A 25,926-nucleotide genomic window follows, 5' to 3' on the forward strand; every position below is an offset into this window, starting at 1 on the left:
ACCACAAATTACGAGGTCATATTGGTAAGGCCACATGAAAGTATACATTTTGTGATGGTCGACATGAAGGGGGAAAGAAAATGTTAACCAAAAAATGTGTAAACAAATCGATTTATAATCGCGGGGAGTCGGAAACGAAAAAACTACGACGAATCCCATTCAAGAAAAAAACAGAGCGAGGAATAGTCGAGACCAATGGAATTTGGAAACGCGAAGAAAACAACAAGTCGATGAAAAGGTAATGTTTTCTTTCGACGTTGTGCGTAGTCAAACCCACGCGTGGATGGTGAAGTAGGTAAGTGAAGCGGTCTTTTGTGGAGTCTTTATAATGAATTTCCTCAAAGTTTGTTTCTCATTATGCCACAGTTTTCGAAGCACGGTTCAATGTGAACGAGTGAAAGGCTTCAGAAAATAAAGAGAGATTGGTTAGCGTGCATTACAGTGACATTGTAAATCTGAATTGAGGCAGTCAGATAGAAGAGCGGCTATGTGTGTTGAAAACATATTCTTTAAAACAAAGAAACTGCAAATGAAAATACTATTAGGAAATTCCCAAGTTGCTCTTAGAAAGTGCAAAGGGAATAGCAGAACTTTAAATGCAGCACAACTTAAACAAGAAGGAGCATTAGAGAAATTGATTCATCATGATGATGGATTTCAGTTTCTTAGAGCATTAAGAGGTTCCCTACCATAATTTGAAAAAGCAAAGAAAGACTTGTTTGCCATGATAAGACAATTAGGACCAGCCTTCAGTGTTATTTTGTAGTTTCTCTTCAGCAGAAACTCAGTGGATCCATTTGCTCAGAATACTTGGAGAGTTGGTTGACCACAAACAGTACACTGATACTCATCTGGAAAATATGAACTGGGATGAAAAATGTAGGTTAATTCAAAGTGACCCAGTATCATGTGCCAGACATTTTGATTATCAGATCAGTCAATTTCTCACTAACTTCCTCTTGAATAAGTGCCAACCTCTAGGAAGGATATCTGACTGGTTCTATAGAGTAGAATTTCAACAACGAGGTTCACCTCATATCCATATGCTTATATGGCTAGAAAGTGCACCAGTGTTTGGAATTGATGATGATGCAACTGTTACAACGTTCATTGATCAGATTGTAAGTTGTAAATGGCCAATTGATGACCCACAACTGCAGAAACTAGTGAACAGACAAATTCACAGGCATTCTCACACATGTCGAAAGAAGTCAAAGAGTGAATGTCAATTTAATTACCCGCAACCTCCTATGAGAGCAACTGAAATCATGTATCCTTTAGGTTCAGATATATCACAACACGAAATTAAAAAACATAAAGAAACTTGGAAAACTATTAAAAAGCAACTAAATGATTTAAAGGATGGTGAATCAATTACTTTTGAGGAGCTGCTTCTTAAACTAAGTATTACTGAAAATAACTATCGATTAGCTATCAGGACAGCTTTGAATTCTCCAACTATATTTTTAAAAAGAGAACCAAGTGAGTTAAGAATTAATAGTTACAACCCAACTTGCCTTAAAGCATGGAGAGCAAACATGGATATTCAATTTGTTCTTGACATCTATGCGTGTGCTATGTATATAGTATCATATATTTCTAAAGCACAAAAAGGAATGAGTAAACTTTTGTGACAAGCATGTGCAGAAGCAAGGAAAGAAAATTCTAACATCAAGCAACAAGTCAGGGATATTGGAAACAAATTTTTAAATAGTGTTGAAATTAGTGCACAAGAAGCTGTATACATTGTTCTCCAGCTCCCTATGAAGAAGTCATCACAACGAGTGGTATTCATAAATACTGCACCTCCCGATGAAAGAGTGCAGCTCCTCAAGCAACTTAATGAAATGAAAGAAATGGAAGATGATTGTGAAGAAGTGTATACAACTGGTCTGTTGCAGAGATATGTAAAACGTCCTTCAGCCTTGAACACCTAACATTAGCAGATTGGGTAGCATGGTATGACTTGTCTCAAAAGCCTTATGTAAAGAAATCTTTTCAAAATGACACAGATAAACTTCCTTTAGAAACAGGCATTGATGAAAATGATGATACCCTTCCTGATGAAAGTAGGAGCAATAAGGAAACAAATAGAAAAAGATCATCAGCTAGAATTATTAGAAGTGTTTGGTTTAACAAAGAAAAAGACCCAGAGAAATACTACCGTTAATTATGCTCTTCACATCATGAAGAAATGAGGAAACTGACTTAATATCCAATTGTTCTTCTTATAAGGCCCGATTTTTACTTATGAAAGATGCCATAAATGACCAAATGAAACAATATGCTGTTTACAGCGATGAAATTGATAAAATTCAGGAGCACATAAATGATAATATTCTGAGTGATGATCAGTTTCATTCAATAGCACCATTTACTCAAAATATAGAATACCAAGATGAGTATGAAGGTGTTCATGACCTACATCCTGACTTCAATGAGAACTATGACCTATCAGAAGATGTTGGAATTCCTTCTGTGACAACAAGTACTGAACCACTAATATTAAATGAGCTGCAAGACAATGATTATAGACAATTAGTACAAACACTAAATAAAAAGCAAAAATAGTTTTTTTTATCATGTCTTGCATCTTATTAAAACATCAGACAAACCATTTTACTATTTTCTCTCTGGAGGAGCTGGAGTGGGTAATTCCCATCTTGTCAAAGCATTATATCAGGCAGCATTAAAATATTATAACTCCAGACATGGAGAAGATTTCCAAGAAGTCAAAATATTGTTGCTTGCCCCTACTGGAAAAGCTGCTTTTTCTATCAGAGGTAACACAATACATAGTACCTTGCAAATACCAGCATGCCAATCACTTAAGAATGACAAACCACTAGACTCTAGTAGACTTAACACTTTGAGATGCAAACTTCATGCACTTAAACTAATATTTCTAGATGAGATATCTATGGTAGGAAATACCATGTTTAATGTACAAATAAACAACAGATTAAAAGATATTAAAGGCAGCAAAGAGGCATTTGGGGGTGTTAGTGTTATTGCACTGGGTGATTTATTCCAGCTAGAACCAGTTATGGATAGATAAGTGTTTAAAGACATGAAGGACTCAGAGTATGGAGCTCTTGCTCCCAACCTCTGGAAAGAACTTTTTACCATATTTGAATTACAAGAAATCATGAGGCAGAGAGAAAGTAAACAATTCGCTGAAATTCTTAACAGATTAATAGAAGGTAATCACACTACAGATGACATTGCCAAACTTAAAGAGAGATGCATTTCAGAAAATTGTAGAGACTACCCAACTGATATTCCCCATTTTTTTACACAGAATTCTAAAGTAGATGAGTGGAACAATAGAGTCCATATGGCAGCTACTGGTGATAAATACACCATTAGAGCTTTAGACAGTGTTATAGGTGCAAACTCTCCAGAACTCAGAAGTAAGATATTAAACCAAATACCCCTAGATCCTAGAAAAACCAAGCAGTTAGCCTCAAACCTTCAACTTGCTGAGGGTGAGAGAACAGAGATAGCATCAAATGTAAGAACTGATGATGGTATCACAAAAGGGGCAAGTAATATTATCAAAAAGATTACATTATATGACAAAAGTAGACCATCTGGTATAATTTGGGTACAGTTTGACCATGTTGATGTTGGAGAAAAAACTAGATATGATAACAAGCAATTGTATTTGCAAGGAATTGAAGCTACATGGACTCCTATCAAACCTATCATTGCACAATTTGCAGTAGGAAGAAACAGAACAGCCCAAGTTGTAAGAAAGCAGTTTCCATTAAGACCTGCAGCAGCCAAAACCATACATAGATCACAGGGTGACACAGAAACTAGAATAGCTGTTAACTTTAACACCAAAAGAGCAATACCTCATGTGCATTGTGTAGGATTCAGCAGAGTAACAACAGTTGATGGACTTTACATAACTGACCTTTCTGAAAGTAAAATAGCTGTTAATCATGATGTTAAAGTTCACATGCAGCAGTTACGCACAGGTCACCATACCAAACTTTCTAATACTCCGATCTATGAATTAGACCCAAATACTTTTAAAATTTGCTTCCTTAATTCAAGATCTCTGCATAAACATATTGAAGACATACGTAGTGACCTAAACTATTCAAATATGGATATCAATATATTCTCAGAAACAAGACTGTACCATTTAGATAGCAATGCCAGCTATGCCATAAGTGGGTATACTATATTTCGAAATGACAGTGAATCTGCAATACTCACTACAAGACCCTTTAGTGAAACAGCTGTATACACTAAAATCCCCTTTAAGCCTGGATATCTACTGGCCAAAAACACCAATGGAGTAGAAATAACCATTATCAAAGTTGTTGCCATTCCCCATGTTAATATCATAGGTGTGTACAGGTCACCGAAAGTGTCAGTCCAACAAATGTGTCTAGCATTGACCCAAATTCTCAATAGTTGCTGTTCTGATTTTAATGTTTTTCTTGGGGATTTTAATGTCAATTACTTAATTCAAAAAGAGAAAGTTCCCCTCAATAACTTGTTTATAAGAGAGAAAAATTACAGACAATAATTGGTATCATCCTATCCTAATTAAATTAGTGTTAATTTTTTAATATAATGTATGTTTTTCTGTTTTATTTTTCGATTGTATTTATATTTACATTTTTACGTAATTATATTGATTTGTAGTTACCTTTAGAGGACCCTTCTGTAAACCACTCTTTCTGTGATGTTGGCATCCTCAATAAAGATTAACTATTATTATTATTATTATTATTATCAATTTGCCTGAATCACAAGTGACTGTACACATTCTGGAAACATATTTCACTGATCATAAAGCAATATGTGCATTGATTAAAACTTGATGTTGTTAAAAATTGAATACACATGTAAGATGTTTGAGAATGTCATAAAGTACCAATAGAATTCAATGTAGGAAGATTAATTCAGAAATTCACTTGACATCCATCATCATAACTTATGCATGTATTGATAAGATGTTCCAATTTTTCAGATCACAAGCCAGTGTTTTTGCATAAATTGAAGGATAGAAACTTGAAAATAGGCACACATGTGAAGTCAGTTAGTTAACTGTCAAGTAACTGATCTAAAAATACTAATTTTCCTCAATGAAATTCCTCAATAAGATAACCTAAAACTATAATGCAATTCTGAAGGTTGTTTTGCTTTTTGGCAACCTTCTTACACTTTTTTCCATCAAAGAATAAACATAGGGATAGAGGTAAGCTTGCAATTTTTTTCCAATTTTATTTGGTTTCCCCTTTCTCTCAATAGTAGCAAACAATTTCCTAGCCAGTTTATATAATAACAACTAAATATACTTATTTCTCTGTTTAAATCTAAGTACCTTCTCCTCATTTTAAGTCTTTGTGTCAATACCAGTAATTTCATGTATTATCCCATTTTTTTCCCTTACAGCCTGTTCCTGAAAAATGGAGGATGAACTTACTGGCCATCTTCATAACATTTCTCCTCTAAAGAAAGGTTCTAAAACCACATGGTTTGATATGCAAATTCTTTGTTCGCAATTCATGGTTCGTGCAGAGGTCCCTAATAAGTTGTTACACATTCTGTTCCTCCAAAAGTTACTTGTAGAAGGGAGAAGACAATTAGAATGCACAGTAGAAACAAGGATTAATTAAATGCAGTATGTAATCAAAATTACAAATTAGAATCAAGTAATCGGTGTGAAATCATGTTGAATTATACGGATGAAAAGGGGGAAGTTGCGATTGAAGGTTACGAGATTATAATTAAAGATTGTTGCTGAATTTGTGTGGTCCCAACTGAAAAAAAAAGTACAGCAGTACATAAACTAAGAAAGTACCCTGGGAAATGCAACACATACCTAACTAACAATGAGACGATTATAAAGAGAACTGAGTGCGAGAAATAAACCAATGTAGTCAATACAGACCGAGAGGGAAATATCGTAAATGTAAAATAAAGAAAGACTTACTTTTGTCTAGCTCCTAACGATAGCAGATGAACATTGAAAGTAACAGCAGCAACTAATGACGATAAAAGATGAGATACAATATCTGATACATGTGCTCAAAAGAAAGTGATTGAAATGGCAAACTTATTAATTAATAATCATTAACTAATGAGGGATTAATTGTTAAAAAGAAGCCAGAACAGAAGACAAGAGAAAAGTACACGAACTACACGCTTCGAAACTAACACTCACGTGAATACAAACCCTATAATATTTTCTCTGGACCAAAAGCTATTGATAAAATTCAAGGAAAGTAAGCAAGAAATATATCTTTATTCCAAAAAGTCTTAGATAGACCGTTCAAAAACGAAAAAACCAAGGAATTTCTTGAACTTACAAGACCTGGGCGATATATGCACCATCGTTGTTTACATAAGTTCATGGCCATAGCGTTGTGTTAAAGATTCTGGAAGTTGAATAATTTAAAGACAAAATCTTCGATTTAATAATACCTTAAAAACATATGAACACTTAAAAAAATAAAATTATCAGTCCAAAAAATAGTCAAATATCGCAGAGTCTCACTTGAAGTTAGGAAGTTCTGTTTTCATTTTCGGGCCTTTCCCTACGCTTTTGAGAATTGCATTTTTTGTTACCCTAAAACTAATTCCGTCGCTTTTACGCTTAAATTTAAATTATTCCAAGAATATGTAGTTTCCATTTAAGCTCCGAAACGTCTGCTATGATTGGGATAGATCGAAAGAGGTAACAACTGTATGCCACAAAAAAAAGAAGTACATGTAAGCAACTAGCTCGCACTAGACACATGTATGCCTTTGCATACCTATTTTTATGAATGTTGTACGAAGAAGTCGTTTATTGGTTTGTAGGGAGAAAGTTAAGAACCCCAAATGATACCGCCCCCCCCCCCCCACACACCCACACCCACACTCCCACCCCCACAGGTATATAGTAAACAAGTTAATTATTGGTTATTAGCTTCAAGCGCACAAAACAATCCACCCTTTTATTTTCATGAAAGAAGCCAAATCTGTACTTACGAAACAGTTTGCTGATTGGTAACAGTTTCGTATGATAAAAATTTTCTAATTGAATTCATACCATAATGCTCTGTTTGTACGTGTAACAACAGGCATTTACTGAGTCTTTCATTTACAATCAGTACTAGCGCCTTTGTCTCGGTCGGTTTCAGTAAATTGCCAAGAGAAAACTGTATAAATGTCCTAGGAAAAAGTAATTAGAATGCAGGCGTCAAGTTGTGGCAGGTAATTCCTAAAGCAAGAGACTCAGTTTTATTGTCGTGAAGAGAATTTAAGAGTAAATGTCAATAAAAATCACAGATTATCGAAAAAGTCGCGGACACGGTCAAAAATCGATTTGGTTCATTTTTTGCCTGTGGGTAGCCTTATCTAGTAAACAAACGGAAATGGGGTTAGATTTTTTAAATATGCACTTTAACGGGAATAATTTGTTTTAACATTTCCGGGGGTAAATAGCTCAAATTTCACTAAGCGCGATCCTGAAATTATGCACTTTTCGGGCACTTGTCATGCTAACAAAAATGTAACGGAAGGACTTTTCTAGTCATAGAAATATTGAGTTGGACTTGCATTACCGAGACAAAGTGATAGTTTTTGTCTAATGTTATTCTTGGAGGAGCTACGTCCCTATTAAGAGACGACATCTTCGGCCTTTCGAAATTAAGGCAAAGGTGGCCTAGAATAGCTTGGCAAAAATACATGTGGTAGTGTCTCAAAGTTTACAATAACACTACCAAGAAGCCTTGAAAGATAGTTCTTTACGATGTGGGTTTTATTTCTTTGGGACCTTTGACTATCAAAAGATGACCACCAGCCAAATTTCAGTTAAATTACCATGACGCCATAATGAGATGCATAATAACAAAATTAAACGCGTCGGACACAAATAACTGTTTTGGTCAGTTATATCTTCACTGGCCGTTAAAATGACTAGAAACATATTAAAATGTCTATAACTACCCTTGAATTTTATATACGGAGACAGGAGAAACAATTTTCGACTTTTGCTACCCTTTGAGAATCACGCCATAATTCTGCATAATTCTATACACAACAGGTTAAACAGTTCAATTGCACTCAAAAGGTTAAATTTGGCACAAAGCCGTTAGTTTCCGTTTACTTCTCATCCGGTGAACATGGATTCGAGCATTTGCATCCCTTCTACGCCTTCTGCACTCGCCAGTTTCGAATTTACTAAAAATCGTCCAACACAAAGATGAGGTTTCACAAGCAGTGGTGAGCCGCAAGTGACTAAAATCCGATATGTAGGACTCTGCTGTCACGCAACGCCTCCATGTAAATAATACACGCACCGCTTTTATAATCAGCAGATCAGTTATTCGTAAAACGTTCAGTGCTCAGTTACTTGGAAGAGCAGGTACACTCCTGGACTAATTGCGTGAGTCGTGCGATGAATGGCTTTTTCCTCTTCTGAGGTGAAATGTCAGAAATATCCAGCCCAAGGTCTATGCACATGTCTCTTAGCCTATCCACTCTTAAAGTTGTGAGTGTACGTTTTTGTACAAGTTGACAGATGTTTAGATCGAAAGATACAATCGGATGTTGAATAGCCACATCTCTCATCACATTTGCACACACTGCAGATAGATGGCTCTCAGCTTCGGCGGAAATTTCGTCCTTGTCGACGCTCTCCATGTCCACTTCTGAGATTTCACTAGCTTTTGCTCGGTTACCGGCGGCTGTAACTTCTAATCGCTTCTTTACTGAAAGACGGCTGAAGAAGCCACTAATCTGCTGCGACGTAAGGACTTCATCAGGTTGAAATCGACGTCCCCCCGCTTGGTCTCTTGCTAGGCTCGTGGTTTTCGAAACTTCCTGTGGATCGCTTTTCCGTCCACTATACTCCCCTTTTTGAAATTGGTCAGTTAAGAATTCGGTCTGTTTCCTTGTAAAACGCACCTTTTTCTTAATTGTCTTCAGGGCCCAATCCATTGGAAGAGGCGGCAAGCCGTCTCTCTTTGATTGTGCAGCAACTTGAACGCTTGGTATTCGACTGCGTCCCTCCATCAGCTTGGAAGAATATTCTCTTTTAGCTTTATCGTAGAGAGTTTCCTGTTCGAGCATCATTTGGTGTTTTCCAGTATCTAGGTGTGTCTGGAGGTTTGCAAAGCGACTGTAGGCTTTTACACATCCTTCTTCTGGACACGGGAAAAGCATGTCATCTGGCTTATATTCCCCAATACAGCTTCGATCTTGGTTTTCGCTTTCAGTTAAGAAATTTGCTTTGACAGAGCTTTCCTTAATATTTCGGTGTCTCACAATCTTGAACGTCGGTGCGCCACTTGGACTCTGCGATGGCGAGTCTAGGATTTCCAATTTTTCGGGCTACTTCATGACTCCTTCGAACTTGGCCCATGGCACTACTTTACCGGAACCTACATTGAATGCTCTCCACACTCGTGTGTCACTTTCATCGTACTCAAAATTGTTGAGTAAGCTTATGCCATCCCATTTGATATTAAAGGTGCTTGACGGTTTGGCAGCAACATAACTTGCTTTCTCTCCTGTGGTTTCTTGGCCAGATTCAATGGCTGTTTTGAACTGTAGAGCGTTGATGACATCATTGCCTTCGTTTACGTACCTTCCAACGTACCTTCCCTTGATTGTTGCCGCTTTGCGATCACATACCCCCTTTCCACCTTGAGGGTCCGAAAAGTCGTTTCTTACAAAAGCCACTCCCATGGCATCACTGGCCAGCTTAGCTTAGATGATTGAATTTCCGCCGTGATAACAGCCAGCGTTATCTTGTTTGTAATAAGCCATTTCCAGCTCTGGAATTTCCTTTTTCAGGGTAGTGAGGCAGTCAAGCATAATCGAAGCCACAGTCACACTGTCTTGGGTGCAGCTTTGAAATACGTGAACAGGTGTCTGCGATTCAAAGTGCTCAGAACCCTCTGACCGTCTTATGGCAACACTAATGTGCCATGGCAATCCTCGCTTCGCAAACCAATCTGACTGCGCCTCAATATTTTCGGGGCATATATTTCATTGCCTAGTCCTGGACTAACAACACCGATCGGCTGTCGAGTTTGGCTAAAACTGAATGCTTCGCCTCAGCTTGGTGGACTGAACGTAGCTGATGGGCTTTCCAGCAAATGATATCATCCCTTGCCTGTTTGATGGTAAGTTGCATGTCAGCTTGATCTTCTGCTGACCAGAGCGCACTTAAACACTCATCTTCTATGGTACACAATACTTCCTGTAACTCATAACACTGCTCATATGACTCATTGTGGAGATGGTCGCAGGAGCCCCGAAATTCAGCATTGCTCTGGTCACTTAGGGTGTTTTTATGATCTCGCCAGTCGACAATTTTAGAAGTTTTTCCCCGAAAGGAACATCTTGAGTAACGTGTGGACTCGTTATGAAAGAAACAAAATGTTCTAATCTTACAGGTTCAATTTTCATTCTCCTTTTCTCCTGGTTTGGAAGAGGAGCAGCTCTTCCGCGTATCAGGCTTCGCGAAAATCCCGCTTCTTGCTAAGATAAGTTCAATCTCTGTCTCAGCACCTGAAAATTGTAAAAAACGCTTGTGGCTTCCTCTGCGCCACAAACGCCACCTACAATATCATGTAAAGATTAAGACATTCTTTTTCTGCTGGAGTTAAAGCAACCGTTGTCTTTATTCCCTTCACCGACGATTATTACGCTTTTGTTTTTTACTTTCGTTAACCCATCACATTTGTTTTCCGTGGGAAAATTGTATTGTTATTCTCGTTCCATAAGGTTTTCACTGTACGGTTTATATTTGTGAAATTTTGTAAAGTCTATTTCTTTTTTGTATCGTTCTCGTTCATGATGGCAATATATTTGTTTAGATCTTATATGTGAGGCAGAATGAATTGTTTGTTGATCTCGTTACGTGACAGATTATCATATGTCACGCAGAGTGACAGGAACCTGTGAAAAATTAAAATCCGGCAAATCGCTAGCGTTACCTGCCGTTTTGTGCGGGACCCTTTTTCTGTGAGACGTCAATAAAACCAAAATTAAGATCAAAGTAGACTAAACGTAACTGGGTTGTGACGCGCTGTAGAAAATGACAACAACAAGTAACTTTATTTTACTCATCCCGGCTCAGTGGCTTCAATGAGTTAGCCGGTCGGCCACCTTCACACCAAATTGCAAAGGACAGTATTTCGAAAATATCTTCCAAGCGGAATAACAAGGGCCTATAAAAGATTTCTAAGGTAAGGAACTATTTATGTCAAAGCAAAAATAAAAAGCTAAGTGCGGCTGCGACTCAAACAATGCTTTGCTTGTGTCATTGCAATGTTGATTTTGTTCATTTCAATATAGCGCCATTTACAATTTTAGCGAAGTTTGGTTGGTTGGTACATCAAAACAGCGCAAGATACCAGAAAAATGAAACAATGAATTTGAAGACCCACCTTATAAGCCCTCGTGATAGTATTGCTGGAGATTTTGAGAAACTACCACATGCATTTTTGCCACACTACATTAGGCCGGGTTTGGCATGAATTAAATATGGCGAACACGTTCACTGGTAATTAACCCGTGGTTTCGTCAGGAAGGACACGATACAAAAAATATCATTATATCTTGGTAATGGAAGGCCACATGTATATATTTATAGCTAGAGAAGTCCTGCTGTTGCATTTTAGTTCATGCAAGGACGGCCTGAAAACTGCATAATTTAGAGCTCGCAGGCACTCATTTTCGATCATGCAATTAGTATCGGTTTATTTCCGTTAAAATGAATATTTACAGAAACTAACCTCACTTCACTTTAAGTAGTACCTATAGCTACCTGTAGACAAAAAATGGGACGAAATGATTTTTTTACCATGTCCGCGATTTTGTTATTTTTCTTTGATTTTTAGAGACATTCACTCTTACCATTCAAGCTGAAGGCTGTTCCTCTTTCTAGTCGTGTTTACGGAAGGATGTTAGACACCTCAACTTCTCAAACAGTTTGGATTCTGCGTTGTACGGTTTATCCATTGTTCAGCTCATTGAAAGTGTCTGAAACTCTGAGAAACTAACACATGTTTTTTTCTTTGAAGAGAAAAAGAAAATCTGCAAATGTGTTATAACTCAATGCAGCTAGTGATCGATGCGAAAAAAATTATCGACAAGGAAAGCTTGCAGTTCAACTAATTTAGTTTCAAGAAAACAGAGGACAGAGAAGTAGATCACCGACAAGGAAGAGACACACTCTCACCTGCGCGATGAATTCCAGCAGGGCCGACAACAACTTTATTCCACCTGAATGCAGCGTCTACAAAACAGTGGGAGGGAAGCTATCCGATTCTGATACCCAAGCCAGAAACGTTCTTATCTTTATCGTAATCACCAACATCGTCCTATCTCCCCTCACTGCTACTTTCAACATGTTATCGATGATAGCTGTAAAAACTAAAAGGCGCTTGAGAGAGCACAAGTCCAACATACTGCTTGCTTGTTTAGCGGTGACCGATTTGGCGGTGGGTGTGATTGTTCAACCAATGTTAACTGTCGTTTCAATCATCGACCTGGTCGGCGAAATAACGAGAGAATTGTGTTTATTACAGATCTGCACACAATTTATGACGAGTCTTTTAGTTAACTCGTCTCTTATCCACCTGGCTTTGGTGAGTGGAGAAAGATATTTAGCCACGAAGCACGTTTACGCCTATGCAAACGGACTCGTTACAGAGGTTCGCCTGCTGGTTGCTTCAGGACTGGCGTGGCTCCTTTCCCTGATCTTGCACATTCCTCTTTTTGTTAAGATATCAGTTTTTTATGCCACAAACAACATTTTCATCGGAATTTCTCTCGCTATAATAACTTTCTGCCATGTAACCGTCTACCGCGGGGTTCGCAGACAGCAAAAGACACTTTCAACCCAACAAGTCACAGAAGAGGCAAGGCAGAAAATTCTGAAAGACAGGAAGGTTTTCAAACTGACAGCTACAATTGTTGCAGTGCTATTTTTCTGTTACTTACCAATAACAGTTGTTAGAATTGTATTAAACTGGTCAGGTTTAATGTCTATAAAAGTAAGGTTTACAATTTTATTCTTTTCCGTGTCGTTCACACTATTTAATTCATTCCTTAATCCACTTATTTACGCCATTAGGATACGACAGTTTCGCGTAGCCTTCATCGAATTGTTATGTAGAACCACAAACTTAGCCGAAGCTGAGGAAATGGAAAGGAACATGTTTAGACGGCCTAATGCTGTGGCAGTAATGGACAGAGGACAAAAACAAGAAGAAGAACATCATGATGAAGGACAGCAAATATCGATCGTGAGCACGTAATGATGTTCTCCCAGGAAGAAAAAATCATATCCGTACAGTTAACTACAACTAGAACTTCCATTTATTTACTTTCATTTTAGAAATATACTGCCTTTGTTTCCCAGTAAATGATGAGAAACTTGAAAGTTTGAAGAGTCTGTCCACGAAAGGACCAGGCAAGCGTGACACATGCCATTTCACCGATTTCTCTCAAACGTTCACAGTTTATGAGGCGTGAATACGAAAGCGATCTTCGCAGTAATGAATAATAGTAATGAGGGTCACTAAGTAGTTCAAGAATCCAAAGTAGTTCGGGCTCCCGGCTAATCCCTGGGGTATTAGAGCCCCCAAATCAAATCCCTGGGGTATAAGGCTTAGATTAGTTCGAAAAATGCAGTTCCAATGAATCTCTCTCACACTAACAGAATACGATGGATTTTAATCTTACTGAGTCACATGGTTGTTTGAACCTTTAGGAATTAATTCTTAAAAGTTTGGGTAATTTGATACGACTCTGCCAATTTATGGCAGTTAATTATTAACCATGTCACGCAACTATTCCAAAAAAGAAAAAAATAAGGTTTTTTAATTGCAAATATCTCCAATGGGCAACATTGTATGTCGACAAACATTCCATCACAGGAAAGACCTGTCCTAAAATTACGTTTGTGAGTAAAAAAATATTTGGCCTCTGTAAAATAATTTGTGATCACATCCCTCTGAAATACGTGACCTCTGAGGTTAATTTATGCAATTTTTGGTCATAAACTGATGTTTATTCACTCAATTTCAATTTGAGAATGGGATCGCCGACACTAGTTTTTGTGGTACTAATGTCTGAAAACAACAGATGTACAGCTGCCGATCTAAGGCGTCACTTATCGTAGAAATTCTGTGACACTGACACAATCTATTAGAAATATATATATATATATAAAAAGCGAAACTGCATTTAACCTACGGTTAAACAATCACAGAAACCATATTAAAAAGGGAGTGAGTAGCTGCGAACTCACGGAACACTTTTTACATAACAAACGAACTCACGACTTTAACAATAATGTTACCATAACCATTATAGAGCAAATCCGAAAAGATCATTTAGAGACTGACGAAAAGAAAGAAGTTCTTAGAGAAAGAGAGATTTTTTGGCAAAGAACATTAAACTCCTTTCAGCCATATGGACTAAACAAAAGAACTGGATAAAGCTTTTACGCGAAAACCTTTATAAAGTTTTAGGTACATAAATTGTTTATAACATACGTTATAAAGGTTTTAAAACTGTTAACCAATTAGAAACACTAATTGTTTACGAGAGATTTTACTCAGCATTTAATTAAGCAACATGCACTGTACTACGTCACACAATTAACCAATTACGACTCTGTAACAATTGCATGTTAAGGCCCCTGAGGAAGGCAAATGCCGAAACGCGTCGGGTCTTTAATAAAGCGTTGAAAACGGAAGCACATTCTCCATTGTGCAAATTATATATATATATATATATATATATATATATATATATGTATATATCATATATTAACATTACCGAATTGAGTAATGAACATCGGCAGTTGACAGCGACTTTTGCCAAATGTACTTTACACGAATGAAACACTTTATGTACCTAGTATAATTTTACTCAATGTGCATATCTTTTTTTGTCTGTGGGAAGCTTTAGAAGACTCCATCTAATTTTAGGAACATCACAGGAAAGTTGTTCTTGTTACATTTACGAATTGCGATGTGAAAATTGTCGACAACGATAGAAAATAAACCGGCAATGTAGCTGATAGCTGAACTGTTGTTCTTGTGTTTGATTTTTTCGCTTTTTTATGTATGAATCCTGATGTCCAATGAGAACAAAAATGTGAACCACGCGTGGTTTGGATATCTTATCCAAAACACGTGTGATTTTCATCTTGGTTTTCATTAGGTTTCGAAACTCATGCACGTGACGAAGTTGGATCGCTAAGACAACTAATGAATGAATTATTAGTTTTAAAATAAGTGTCAAAAGTTTCATTTCCCGAATATTTTAGAATACGACAGTGTAGTGGTGCCTTCGTATCCCTTGTTAACAACTATTGGCAAACTGAACAAAGAGGATGGGAAAATGCGTCGGCAGAGCAGGTGTGGAAATATACCAAGTAATTCTTACAGCTCAAAACTCAGGAACGCAATAGGAGTAGTTCATGGCAAGGTTTTATTGTAGTGGCGAGTAATTAATTTTTTTTGGACGTACTAAACCGGAATTTTCCTGGCCATGTTGACGGAAAGAGCTACAACACCCACGCTTGAGTTTCCAAAAGAAAGTTTGGATTCTGCGTTGTTCGTTTATTCATTTTGTAGCTCATAAAACTGCATTCAAGTCGTGGAAACGGTCAGACGCTTCTTTTTCGGAAAATAAAAAAAATAAAGGGTGCAAATATCATATCATTCGGTGAGACCAGCGATAGCGATAACGGTCAAGAGCTCACAGTCCAACCGCTTAGTTTCAACAAAATAGAAGAAAGAGAGGTAGATCCGCAACAAAAAGAGACAAAAGCTACACAAGCGATGACTTCGAGCCATGTAAGCAACGACATGACCCCTGCTGAATGCGGCGTCTACAGAGCAACGGGAGGAAAGCTTTCCGATTATTCGGACGCTCAAGCCGTTCGAATCTTCCTCTCGGTCACCTTCACGATCACATGTCCTCTTGGTGCCACTTTCAACTTGTTAGTGATAATAGCTGTGAAAACTAAAAGACGTTTGAGGGCCCACAAGTCCAACGTACTGCTTGCTTGCTTGGCGGTGACTGATTTAGCAGTGAGTGTGATTGTTCAACCAATGTTAATTGCCCAGTCGAGTCTCAACTGGGCGGGTGGAACCACAAGCTCGAATGTATCGTGTGCTTTACATTTGTGTGCACAATTTATTACAAGTGTTCTATGTGAATCGTCTCTTATCCACCTGATTTTGATAAGCGGAGAACGATGCTTAGCCATGAAGCACGCTTACGCGTACAGCAACGGACTCGTCACAGAGGTACGTTTACTGGTTAGCTCAGGTCTGGCGTGGCTCCTTTCTCTGATCCTGCACATTCCTCTTTTTGTTCATAGATCAGTTTTTTATGCCACAAACATCATTTTTATGTGCATTTCTCTCGCTATCATAATTTTCTGTCATGTAACTGTCTACCGCGAGGTTTGCAGACATCAAAAGACACTTTCAACTCACAAAGTTACGGAAGAAGCAAGGCAGAAATTTCTGAAAGACAAGAAGGTTTTCAAACTGACAGCTACAATCGTTATAGTGCTATTTTTCTGTTACTTGCCCGTAACCGTTTTTAGATTTGTTTTGAGCCAGTCAGGTTTCATGTCTTTAAAAGTAGGTTTCATCTTCGCATCCTTTTCTGTGTCTTTTGCAATATATAATTCATTCCTTAACCCGCTAATTTACGCCATCAGGAAACGACAATTTCGTGTAGCTTTTATCGAATTATTGCGCAGAAATACAAACTTAGCTGAAGCTCAGGAAATTGAGAAGAAAGTTTTTGGATCAGCAAATGCTGTGGGAGTTAGTAATGGACAGAGGAAAAAACAGGAAGAAGAAATTCAAAGCGAAGGACGGCAAATCTCAAACTTGAACTTGTAATAATATTTTCCTACTTTCCGTGAAAACTACATCCGACGGGTAAATTTTTAATTTCGTCGATTCCATCGAACTGCGTTGTCATAGTAAGTAAAACGTGCCGGAAACAAAATGAGCATCTTTACTTACAATTTGAGCATCAAACGCGCCAAAAATTGGTTTCTGATTTTTTTCCCTATATATAAAAATATTGTGCCTCTGCGTCCATGTTGAAATATTTATTCTAATACTCTCATCTGATCTATTGTACTCTTTCTATAAGCGGAGAAGTAATTTTATAACGTGAATTAGAAAAGTTAGAGCGCAAATTTTTTTCTGGCCTTATTTCCACTACTGCCTAAATCGTGTTCATTACTGCGAATATCCCTCTCATATTTAAATTTTGAATATTCAAATTTTGAACAGTTAAATATATCATTGTAAAGCTGTTTGAAAAACGCGTCTAGCAGCACTTAACTCTAAGAAATTGTTTAAGTTTTCAATTTGACGGATTTGCCTGCGGGTCGATTTATCTCTTTGCTCAAAACGAAAGCTACAGACTCATGTTTTTTGGGTGAAAAGGGAATTTTGATTTTGTGCTCCAAGCGTAATCACTGTGTGGCACAATAAAAGAGGGTTTTACCTTTGTAAAAAAACTAATTATGCGTATTTGCCTAAATAGGGATACAACATTTAAATAAACATGCAGCAAACATTCGTAGCCAAAGGAAACTCTATCCGATGGTGTGCGGATAAAATCTCAATACTCACTCCAATATTCACTCCTCTCACTTAAAAGACCTCTCACCCTCCCCTTCCCCCCCTCCCCCTCCCCCCCTCCCCATCAACCCAGTCTTTTGTTTATATTTACTTCACTTTTCTTGGATTTGTTTTGTTCAGGTAGCCATGACCGTTGAGTGTGTCCGTCTTTGAAAACGACAGAGTTTAGTAAAAGCTATAGAACGGATCTGAAAGGAAAGAAAAGAAGAAATTTCACCTGCACTTTTAACAAACTGAAAAACTAATTTCATGCTTCAGATATTAGCCAAATTTAGTTTACGGAGTATTCTATTTAGGTCGATAAAATTTCAATTAGACTTTTGAAAGGGAATTTTCTCGACGCTTATGAAAGTATGGCTGTGTGCACCAATCATAACATGTTATACCTTTCAGTTTTTCTAAAAAATTTAAATACCTTATTCCATTCTGTTCTTGATGAAGTGTGATCTATTCTTGGAAAAGGTCTTCATTTCGTTGTTGACACGGCTAGTGGTGCATGATAAAAAGCATCCGCTTTTGCTTTCCACCTTATAACCGAAATTGAGATTTCCTTGGACCTTTGAATTCGCTTTTGTCCTTAACTTTCCTTGAATGGCGAAAATTTCAGATAACTTGTTAATTTAATAGAAATGCAGTCATTCGTTGAGTTGTTTAAAAGTCATGAAATTCAGATCATAGTGCATGTCGCAGCAATTAGCTTTAATTTTACATTTTAGATGGTAAACAAAAACTAAATCTCCATAAGATTCTTTATCAACACAAGAAAGCAATACAAATTTGTCGAAATATTCTCTAATATCGAACGCTTGTGCCCTTAATGAGATTGGAAGTTACAATCATTACGTTACGTTGTATCTTTAAAAACTATTTGTTTTATCTATACAGCTACAAGCAGCGGATATGATTTGTTCTTTAGCGCTGTGCAACAAAAACCATCAGAACAACGCTCAAAATCTCAGTTCTGGGTTGCATTTACACAAAGTTCGTCATTTTAAAAATGAAAAATCCTTGAGCGGCCATAGCATCCACAACCGGTCGATCTACAACTTTTGAGCTGACTCCAGCAACAACCAGTGCGTTTTCGGGGCCATTGGGAACAGAAGTCGTTTGTAATTTTTGAGGATCTGCACTCAAGACCAGTTTTCCCGTGTTTTTATCAAATTCTAACCTTTCTTGCGTGGAATTGTCGCTGCGTGAAGTAGTATGGCTAGCCTGTCGCTGCTGCTGCGTCGAAAAGTTCCCGTCGAACGGTACGAACCCTTCATGCTGCGGATCTGCTCTATGTCGAAAGTTATCAGGATTCCAGCGCCTAAAAGGAAATCTTTGCTTGTCTTCCATTTTGAATTTCCGTTCTCAAGAAGCGTTTTGTTCGAATACTTAGCAATAAATACCAATAGTGAGAGCGGGCTGGAACTGTTATGTCCGCATGACAGAAATAAACCATTAACACGCACGCGCATTTACGGCTTGAACCATTTGACAGGTAACGAGTGGTACGCCCAGCGATGCCAGCGTCCAATAAGATCGTTTTCATCTTGGAGTGTCGTTTACTCTAACTGCAAAGGTGGAGTCTAGTCATTTAATTATGAGTCTGGATAAGTTAAAAGAATGGATTGAAGAAATACAGTATAATATATACAATATATCCTTCCTAACTTCCCACCGACGCAGGACCATAGTTTCATAAGAAACTTACCCCCTTTGTCCTTTTCCTTTAACTTCGAAGACATTGATATATGTCTACCTAATAACCTTACGTAATATAGGTTATGAAAGAACCCTTATTTGGGCATCCTGGAGTGGTTTGGTAAAAAGAAAACAGGTCAAGATCGATCGTGGTGAAACCTGCAATGTTATCATGGCGCCATTTTTGGCTTGCGGCGATGTTGGGACAGAGTCATCCACTCTTCACTCAAAGGAAAAAAATCATTACGTGGACTTTTTAATGACTCCAGTAAATTAAAATGAAATAAATAACAGCTTAAGTTAATATTTGAATATGTCATCAACATAAAAACTCTGAATTTATAAAAAATTATTGCTTTTGTCGTGCAACAATGCAATTTTTAGCAAAAGCTTGTTGCACGAAGTCTCTGAATGTTTCACCACGACATTCAATACATATTGTTATAATTAGTGATTCGATTTAGGATTCACACTGTTTACAATTTCTTTTGTCTCCTTTTCCGAGAAAGAACAACATTTTGCACTCAGTGATTATATACATCTTCCGGTTGTTCCCGGAAATTTAAGTTTTGATGATGTGAGCAGATCTTTTGTTGGCACTTGCTTACGCAATATCTGACTAGTTACGGATCAAAGACTTATTTTCACTTTCTTCGTATGAACATCACATGATTGCCAAATGACACGAAACTGGTGGCCTATAATAAGAGACCTATTCTTGCCTATTGCGTTAGTTTTAAGGTATAGGAGGTTTAGAGGTCGGTTGGTATGTCGTATTAAATTTCCATCCATCTTTTCTTGGAATTCCCTTCGTCCTATTGATTACATATCGATTTCTAAGAAATTCAATTATTGAGCGATTGAAGGAACTATCAATTCGAAAGGTCAGTGATACTGCTGTAAGCGTTCTGTGCTTCAAAACAGAGACATATCTGCAAGAATTTCACATAAATTTTCTTTAATTTAACAAATGATGCATTTGTATAGTGCATCCTTCAGATCAGTATGCTCTTATAAGCTTTACAACACTATGCAATGACTTTGGCTCGACTGGAGAGTTGAGCTGTTTACAATTTTGCAGAAAATTAAAAAGCATCGCTTTGCCATTGCACAGCGTTACGTTGAAGAAAAACACGTCGAGTTTTCGTTCAATTGGTTCAATTCGCTTTTATGCAGGGTACATTGAAAAGTGGGCGCAAAATTACAATCTGCCTTTTGACAAATTATCTCAGCACTACTTTCTGCACTAAATAGTCTACATGACACATGCCTAATTCTGCTGCTACTGTGGACACTTCATACCATGAAGGCAACCTTGATTTCTGACTAGTAGTTCCAGGCTGCGTTTAAGAAACATTCATCATCTTCAAATAGAAAAATCCTTGAGCAGCCATGGCATCCACAACCGCGTGACCTTTTTGGGGGTAAGTAGAGCCTGGGTAACCTCCAGAGGGAGACCATTCCACATCGTGACCTTTTTGGGGGTATGTACAGCCTGGGTAATCTCCGGAGGGAGACCATTCCATGTCTTCTTCCCCCTCAAAACTGTCGTCCAAACGACTGCGTGTATTGATGGTCCTAAATGGGCTTTCAATTTTCAGAACTTCAACGTCAAGGCATCTTGGACGACCTCTCTGTAAGTTGACGATATATGGCTCAAGCGTGACTTCTTGTCCTGAACGGTCGATTATAATTTTCATTTGAAGAAATCTTCCCTCTGTCCTATGGCTGCAATTTGCGACGTCTTTCTCACTCCTTCCTGAGCTAAAATACTTTGAAGAATGGCCATAATACCAATTACCGATATGCGAAAGGGAAGGATCCTTTTTAACTTCGCAGGAATGCTCTATTGAAACGATGTGGATCACAGGTTCGCCATTGGTAGTCCACAAACCAAACATATTTCCACTGGCCTCTCGCTCGGAATTGGAAAGAATAAGCTTCTTAATGGCAGCATGTTCCCTCTGGAAAATGTAAAGCTTCTCCTTAGAAGTAGCCATACCTGTTTAAAGAAGGAGAAGACTAAAACACAGAACGCCGGAAAGCATTGTTTACAGCAAGATTTCTGTTTAGCAAGCTCTTTACTCATGCGCAACGTGTCAGTGGATTTCTGGGAATTTCGGATGCTAATTGCATTTCAATGAATCTGGTTCCGTGGTCCGAAATCCACTTCCAATAGAATTAATTTCAATTAAGCCATGAAATTTAAGGAAGTTTATAAATTATTTTCAAGATTGTGACAGTTATTGGTGACTTTTCATTAAAAATTCGTCAGTACATCTTTCATAACTCAAATTTCGTTTGTAACTACGAGATTCATTAAGAATTCTGTTTTCGAAACTCGTTTCTAAGTCGAAATGTCAATGGTTGTCTATAAAACCAGTTGAATGAAAGGATCAACAACTTCCTTTGTCACAATAGTCATACATCTATTTCAATCGGTGTCGTGACATTCAACTCTTGCATGTCTGACAACTTACCGCGGCCCGATTTTCGTTGAAAGGTCGATAAAGCCTGTTTGTAATATCTGGGTTGAAAGGGGAAGGAAAGTCCTTTAAGTGAGTCAGCATTTATCCTCAACAAGGTACGGGTTTTAAAAACCGTTTGTCACACTGAATTAACAGATTTAGTCATTAAAGGTCACAAATAAAGGCTTAAGAATTTAGATTTAAAGTTAAATATTCCGTTATTGCGGTGAGGCTTACCTGGTATAGGTAGTTTTTGTCTCCTTTTCCGAGAAAGAACGACATTTTGCACTTGGTGATTATATACATCTTCCGGTTGTTCCCGGAAATTTAAGTTTTGATGATGTGAGCAGATCTTCTGTTGGCACTTGCTCACGCAATATCTGACTCGCTACGGATCAAAGACATATTTTCACTTTCTTCGTATGAACATCACATGATTGCCAAATGACACGAAACTGATGGCCTAAGAGACCTATTCTTGCCTATTGCGTTAGTTTTACGGTATAGGAGGTTTAGAGGTCGGGTGGTATGTCGCATTAAATTTCCATTCATCTCCTCTTGAAATTCTCCCTTCGTCCTATTGATTACATAAAGATTTCTAAGAAATTCATTTGTTGAGTGGTTGAAGGAACTATCAATTCGAAAGGTCAGTGATACTGTTGTTAGCGTTCTGTGCTTCAAAACAAAGAGACGTATCTGCAAGAACTTCGCAGCAAATTTCTTTAATTCAATAAATGAAGCATTTATATAGCGCATCCTTCAGATCAGTATGCTCTAGTACACTTTACAACACTTAAAAAGCCTGGGGAGTAGAGCTGTTTACAATTTTGCAGAAAATTAAAAAGCATCGCTTTGCCATTGCACAGCGTTACGTTCTAGCAAAGCACATCAAGTTTCCGTTCAATTTGGTTCAATACGCTTTTATGCAGGGTAAGTTGAAAGGCGGGCACAAAATTACAATCTGCCTTTTGACAAATTATCTCAGCACTAAGTTTTGCACTTAATAGTCTACATGACACATGCCTAATTCTGCTGCTACTGTGGATACTTCATACCATGAAGGCAACCCTGATTTCTGACTAGTAGTTCCTAGCTGCGTTTAAAAAACATTCATCATCTTCAAATAGAAAAATCCTTGAGCAGCCATGGCATCTACAACCGGTCGATCTGGAACTGGTGCTCGGACTTCGAGAACAGCCACGGCACTTTCGTGAACAGAAGCTGCTTGTGGTGCTTGTGGATTCCTGCAAACTACGAGTTTCCCAGTGTCTTTATCAAATTCTAACTTTTCTTGCGCCGAATCGTCTTGACGTCTATTGTTGTAGTTAACTGGCTGCTGCTGTGTTGAAGGGATCCTACCGAAACGTTCTTGGGAAGAATTATCTTGGCGTCGATTGCTGTAATTGACCGGCTGATGGCGTGCAGTTGCCCTTCCCTCCGTCCGCTGTGAACTTTCAAACCCGGAGTCTGATAGCCTCCTAGGTGGAAACTTCTCTCTGCCTTCCATGAAGAATCTTCGAAAGCAAGAAGTGCTATACTTGAAATCCTACAGAGGCTAACCGCCTTCGAGACCGAGTTTGTTGTTTCAACGCACGCAAGATGTGAAAGCGGAAATCTCTGCGCATGCGTATTTGCGTCGACATATTCCTAGAAACATTGTGTTTTAAAGTGCAACTTATTTAAAATCTACATAGACATTTTAAGGCTTCTACAGCTTGATACAATTTTGGATTTGTAAACCCATTCTGTAGCGATTGCAAGAATATTCTGGCGAGGAACGGTTTGAATACGACAAATGTTTTAAGTTATTTTATGCTCCCCAAAATATAATAGAAATATAACCTAGAATTCTTCAGAATGTTTATTACGTTTTCGTACGAAAATAAAAAATTTGAGTTATTTATTGTTAGAGAAAACGTCTGGCTGGTCCTTGTTACTTTCTTGAAGCTAAATTTCGCTTGGGAATGAAAATAATTGTCACTCTTCTTAGAAGGATATCGACAGAAATGTCTTAAGAATAGATTCTTATAATCTATTTCAGTTTTCATTCTTAATCGAGTGAAAAACAGTCGGTCAGGTAGTCCTGACGAATTACTCAAAAGCGAAATTCTACACTCATCCCTAGCCTTAGCGAGATGACAAAGCGGTTAGGTATGACTATGACTAAATGATACCGTAAAAAGATTGTTGTATCAAGTTCTGCACTTGAATGTTGAACTAAATTTCTTACAGAGAGCCAACGACCAGATAAGTAAAGGCTGTTTATTATTTACTTTAAAGTATCAACGAGGCGACCTCACGCTGTATATTTTCATTTACGTAAAAATTTTCAGGTTTGGCCGGTGTCTTGCTGAATTAAAAGAAATATGGGACACTCGATATTGAAATGGCTGCATTCTTTAGATACGTTTGTGTTGTTGAAAGGTTGGACTACCACGAGCATTAGGATCATCGACTTCTAACTCCGCTATTCCGCTTTCTTTTTCTTCTTTTTCAGTGTTATCATTCATTCTTTGACTAAATACGTTGCGACCTTGCAGGTAATGCATTTCAAGTGACTCAAAATCTGCGGAGCCTTTTTTATAAAGGTGTGGATGGATAGCAACTGATTCATTGTCTACCTTGTAAACCAGAATTAAAAGACCTCCGTCGGGATACTCTCGATGCATGTAGCTCGAGTCTTTGTCAGATGGTCTCTCACACTCTCCTGGGTTAAGAATATATTTTCCTAAGGGGTTATCTTGAGCCAAGTTTCCTCGGGTTTGCAAGTTGTAGGTTCCGCTCTTGCTGTTAGGTTCTTGGACCAGATGCAAGACAGGCATGCCGCGACTCGTCCATAAACCAAGCAATTCTCCCTCCATTTCATTCCCTTTAGATTGTAACAGCTTCTTCTCAATCATCTCTTTGTCTTCTTCAAACATGTAAGCGTATGCTTTGTTCTCGTAGCTTTCGTTGCCAGGCGGTTGTTCCGATCCCCAATTTTTAGGTGTCCTCTTGCGTTCATGAGCAGTGGTACTCCTATCTTCGTCTTTCTCAATATTTTCCTTTATGATATCTATTTTCCTGAAGGGGCTACATGGACTGCCAAGTCGTATGATCAATCCTTTTTCGTAGGTAGTCTGTCCTTGTCTGTAAAGGTAAGGCGAAAGTGTGACATCTCCAGATGGAAGAATATTGGCTATGATCAGGATAAACCCACGCGCTCCTCTCGGAAAGTTCCGAATAACGGTCGAAGAATCTCCTGAGCTCGGCTCCGATAAACGCAATTTGTGGTGGGAATGCCACTCTCCGATGTGACAAAGGAGAAACTGCTCGGTGAGCAGCCTTCCAACACGCTCTAAATAGGGAATGCTCTGGTAGAACGACACCTCTGTGCGAGTGCAGCCAATGGCAGGACCAAGCACAACGTGCAAGACTGGTTCTTCGTCGTTATTCCACAAACCAAACAGATTTCCGCCTGTCTCTTTTTCCGGGTGAAGCTTCACTAGCTCTTTCATCATTTGAATGTCTTCTTCGAACATGTGAACGTGAAATTGCCTTCCATGATTTGCCCCCATGTTTCGTCTCTTAATCCAAGGTTCTTAAAGCCGAAATATATCTTTACCCGACACCAAAGTTATAACCACAACTAAGCTTAGTTGCGTTACAAATGTATGGAAACCCCAATCACCTGAATCTTTCCAAGAAACGTTGTTCTTAAAATAAACCTAATCGTGAATATTCAGTGTATTTACGATTTTAACTAGTTATTTCAAATGAGTTATATAACACGTGTCAACTCCCCCTCTTTGACTTCTATATATTTATATATTTTTTACACTTATATATATATGTGAATTGTGGCGGAGTGACGGCTTGCGAGTATCAGTTTTCTTCCGGCTTTTCTCAGAAATGTCGATTTGTTTTGTTTATGTCAAGCAGGTCACAGCGAATATTCAACAGCCGTTTCAGAGAAAATCGATGAGCTGGAACGTATTTATCAGTTAAATAAAAAGGATTTGGCGATATTGCTACTAGAAATGGAAGCGGGAGTGTAAATTGATATCCATAGTCGTTAGCCAGCGCTAAACAGAAGATCTGAGGATTACTCAACAGCTATGAAAACCACAAAA

The 25,926-nt window shown here is 38.1% G+C and overlaps 5 protein-coding genes and 1 pseudogene across 8 annotated transcripts; 3 read left to right on the forward strand and 3 right to left on the reverse strand.

Moving 5' to 3' along the window:
- Positions 1-82: 82 nt before the first annotated feature.
- LOC136278213 (uncharacterized) lies at positions 83-6,395 on the forward strand. Of its 4 annotated transcripts, XR_010716253.1 has the most exons (3): positions 83-295; positions 781-879; positions 5,419-6,395. XR_010716253.1 is itself a non-coding variant. In XM_066161676.1 (2 exons), the coding sequence occupies exon 2, from the start codon at positions 3,071-3,073 to the stop codon at positions 4,544-4,546; it is 1,476 nt and encodes a 491-aa protein (XP_066017773.1). In that variant the 5' UTR covers positions 83-295; positions 767-3,070; the 3' UTR covers positions 4,547-6,395. The 4 variants fall into 4 exon arrangements, 3 of the variants coding, with proteins under 3 accessions (XP_066017773.1, XP_066017775.1, XP_066017774.1); XM_066161676.1 differs by having other exon boundaries at positions 767-6,395; XM_066161678.1 differs by having other exon boundaries at positions 778-6,395.
- A 1,966-nt stretch (positions 6,396-8,361) lies between these two features.
- On the reverse strand, positions 8,362-11,466 carry LOC136278263 (uncharacterized; annotated as a pseudogene).
- A 746-nt stretch (positions 11,467-12,212) lies between these two features.
- Positions 12,213-13,286, forward strand: LOC131785781 (adenosine receptor A3-like). Its single transcript, XM_059102723.2, has one exon. The coding sequence runs from the start codon at positions 12,213-12,215 to the stop codon at positions 13,284-13,286; it is 1,074 nt and encodes a 357-aa protein (XP_058958706.2).
- Positions 13,287-15,851: 2,565 nt separating this feature from the next.
- LOC131785782 (histamine H2 receptor-like) lies at positions 15,852-16,904 on the forward strand. Its single transcript, XM_059102724.2, has one exon. It carries the CDS (start codon positions 15,852-15,854, stop codon positions 16,902-16,904), a length of 1,053 nt encoding a protein of 350 aa, XP_058958707.2.
- A 3,404-nt stretch (positions 16,905-20,308) lies between these two features.
- Positions 20,309-22,076, reverse strand: LOC136277968 (uncharacterized). Its single transcript, XM_066160933.1, has 3 exons — positions 22,052-22,076; positions 21,827-21,873; positions 20,309-21,348 (listed from the first exon to the last, which is right to left on the reverse strand). The coding sequence occupies exon 3, from the start codon at positions 21,344-21,346 to the stop codon at positions 20,693-20,695; it is 654 nt and encodes a 217-aa protein (XP_066017030.1). The 5' UTR covers positions 21,347-21,348; positions 21,827-21,873; positions 22,052-22,076; the 3' UTR covers positions 20,309-20,692.
- Positions 22,077-22,511: 435 nt separating this feature from the next.
- Positions 22,512-25,532, reverse strand: LOC131785791 (uncharacterized). The gene has a single exon (XM_059102733.2). It carries the CDS (start codon positions 25,369-25,371, stop codon positions 24,214-24,216), a length of 1,158 nt encoding a protein of 385 aa, XP_058958716.2. The 5' UTR covers positions 25,372-25,532; the 3' UTR covers positions 22,512-24,213.
- Positions 25,533-25,926: the final 394 nt, after the last annotated feature.

Source organism: Pocillopora verrucosa, chromosome 14 (genome assembly GCF_036669915.1).
Source record: "Pocillopora verrucosa isolate sample1 chromosome 14, ASM3666991v2, whole genome shotgun sequence".
Taxonomy (NCBI): Eukaryota; Metazoa; Cnidaria; class Anthozoa; order Scleractinia; family Pocilloporidae; genus Pocillopora; species Pocillopora verrucosa.

What these genes read in the sequence shown, in the direction of transcription:
- LOC136278213 (XM_066161676.1), top strand. Translation starts at nt 3,071, where the DNA reads ATGAAGGACTCAGAGTATGGAGCTCTTGCTCCCAACCTCTGGAAAGAA.
- LOC131785782 (XM_059102724.2), top strand. Translation starts at nt 15,852, where the DNA reads ATGACCCCTGCTGAATGCGGCGTCTACAGAGCAACGGGAGGAAAGCTT.
- LOC131785791 (XM_059102733.2), bottom strand. Translation starts at nt 25,371, where the DNA reads ATGGGGGCAAATCATGGAAGGCAATTTCACGTTCACATGTTCGAAGAA.
- LOC136277968 (XM_066160933.1), bottom strand. Translation starts at nt 21,346, where the DNA reads ATGGCTACTTCTAAGGAGAAGCTTTACATTTTCCAGAGGGAACATGCT.
- LOC131785781 (XM_059102723.2), top strand. Translation starts at nt 12,213, where the DNA reads ATGAATTCCAGCAGGGCCGACAACAACTTTATTCCACCTGAATGCAGC.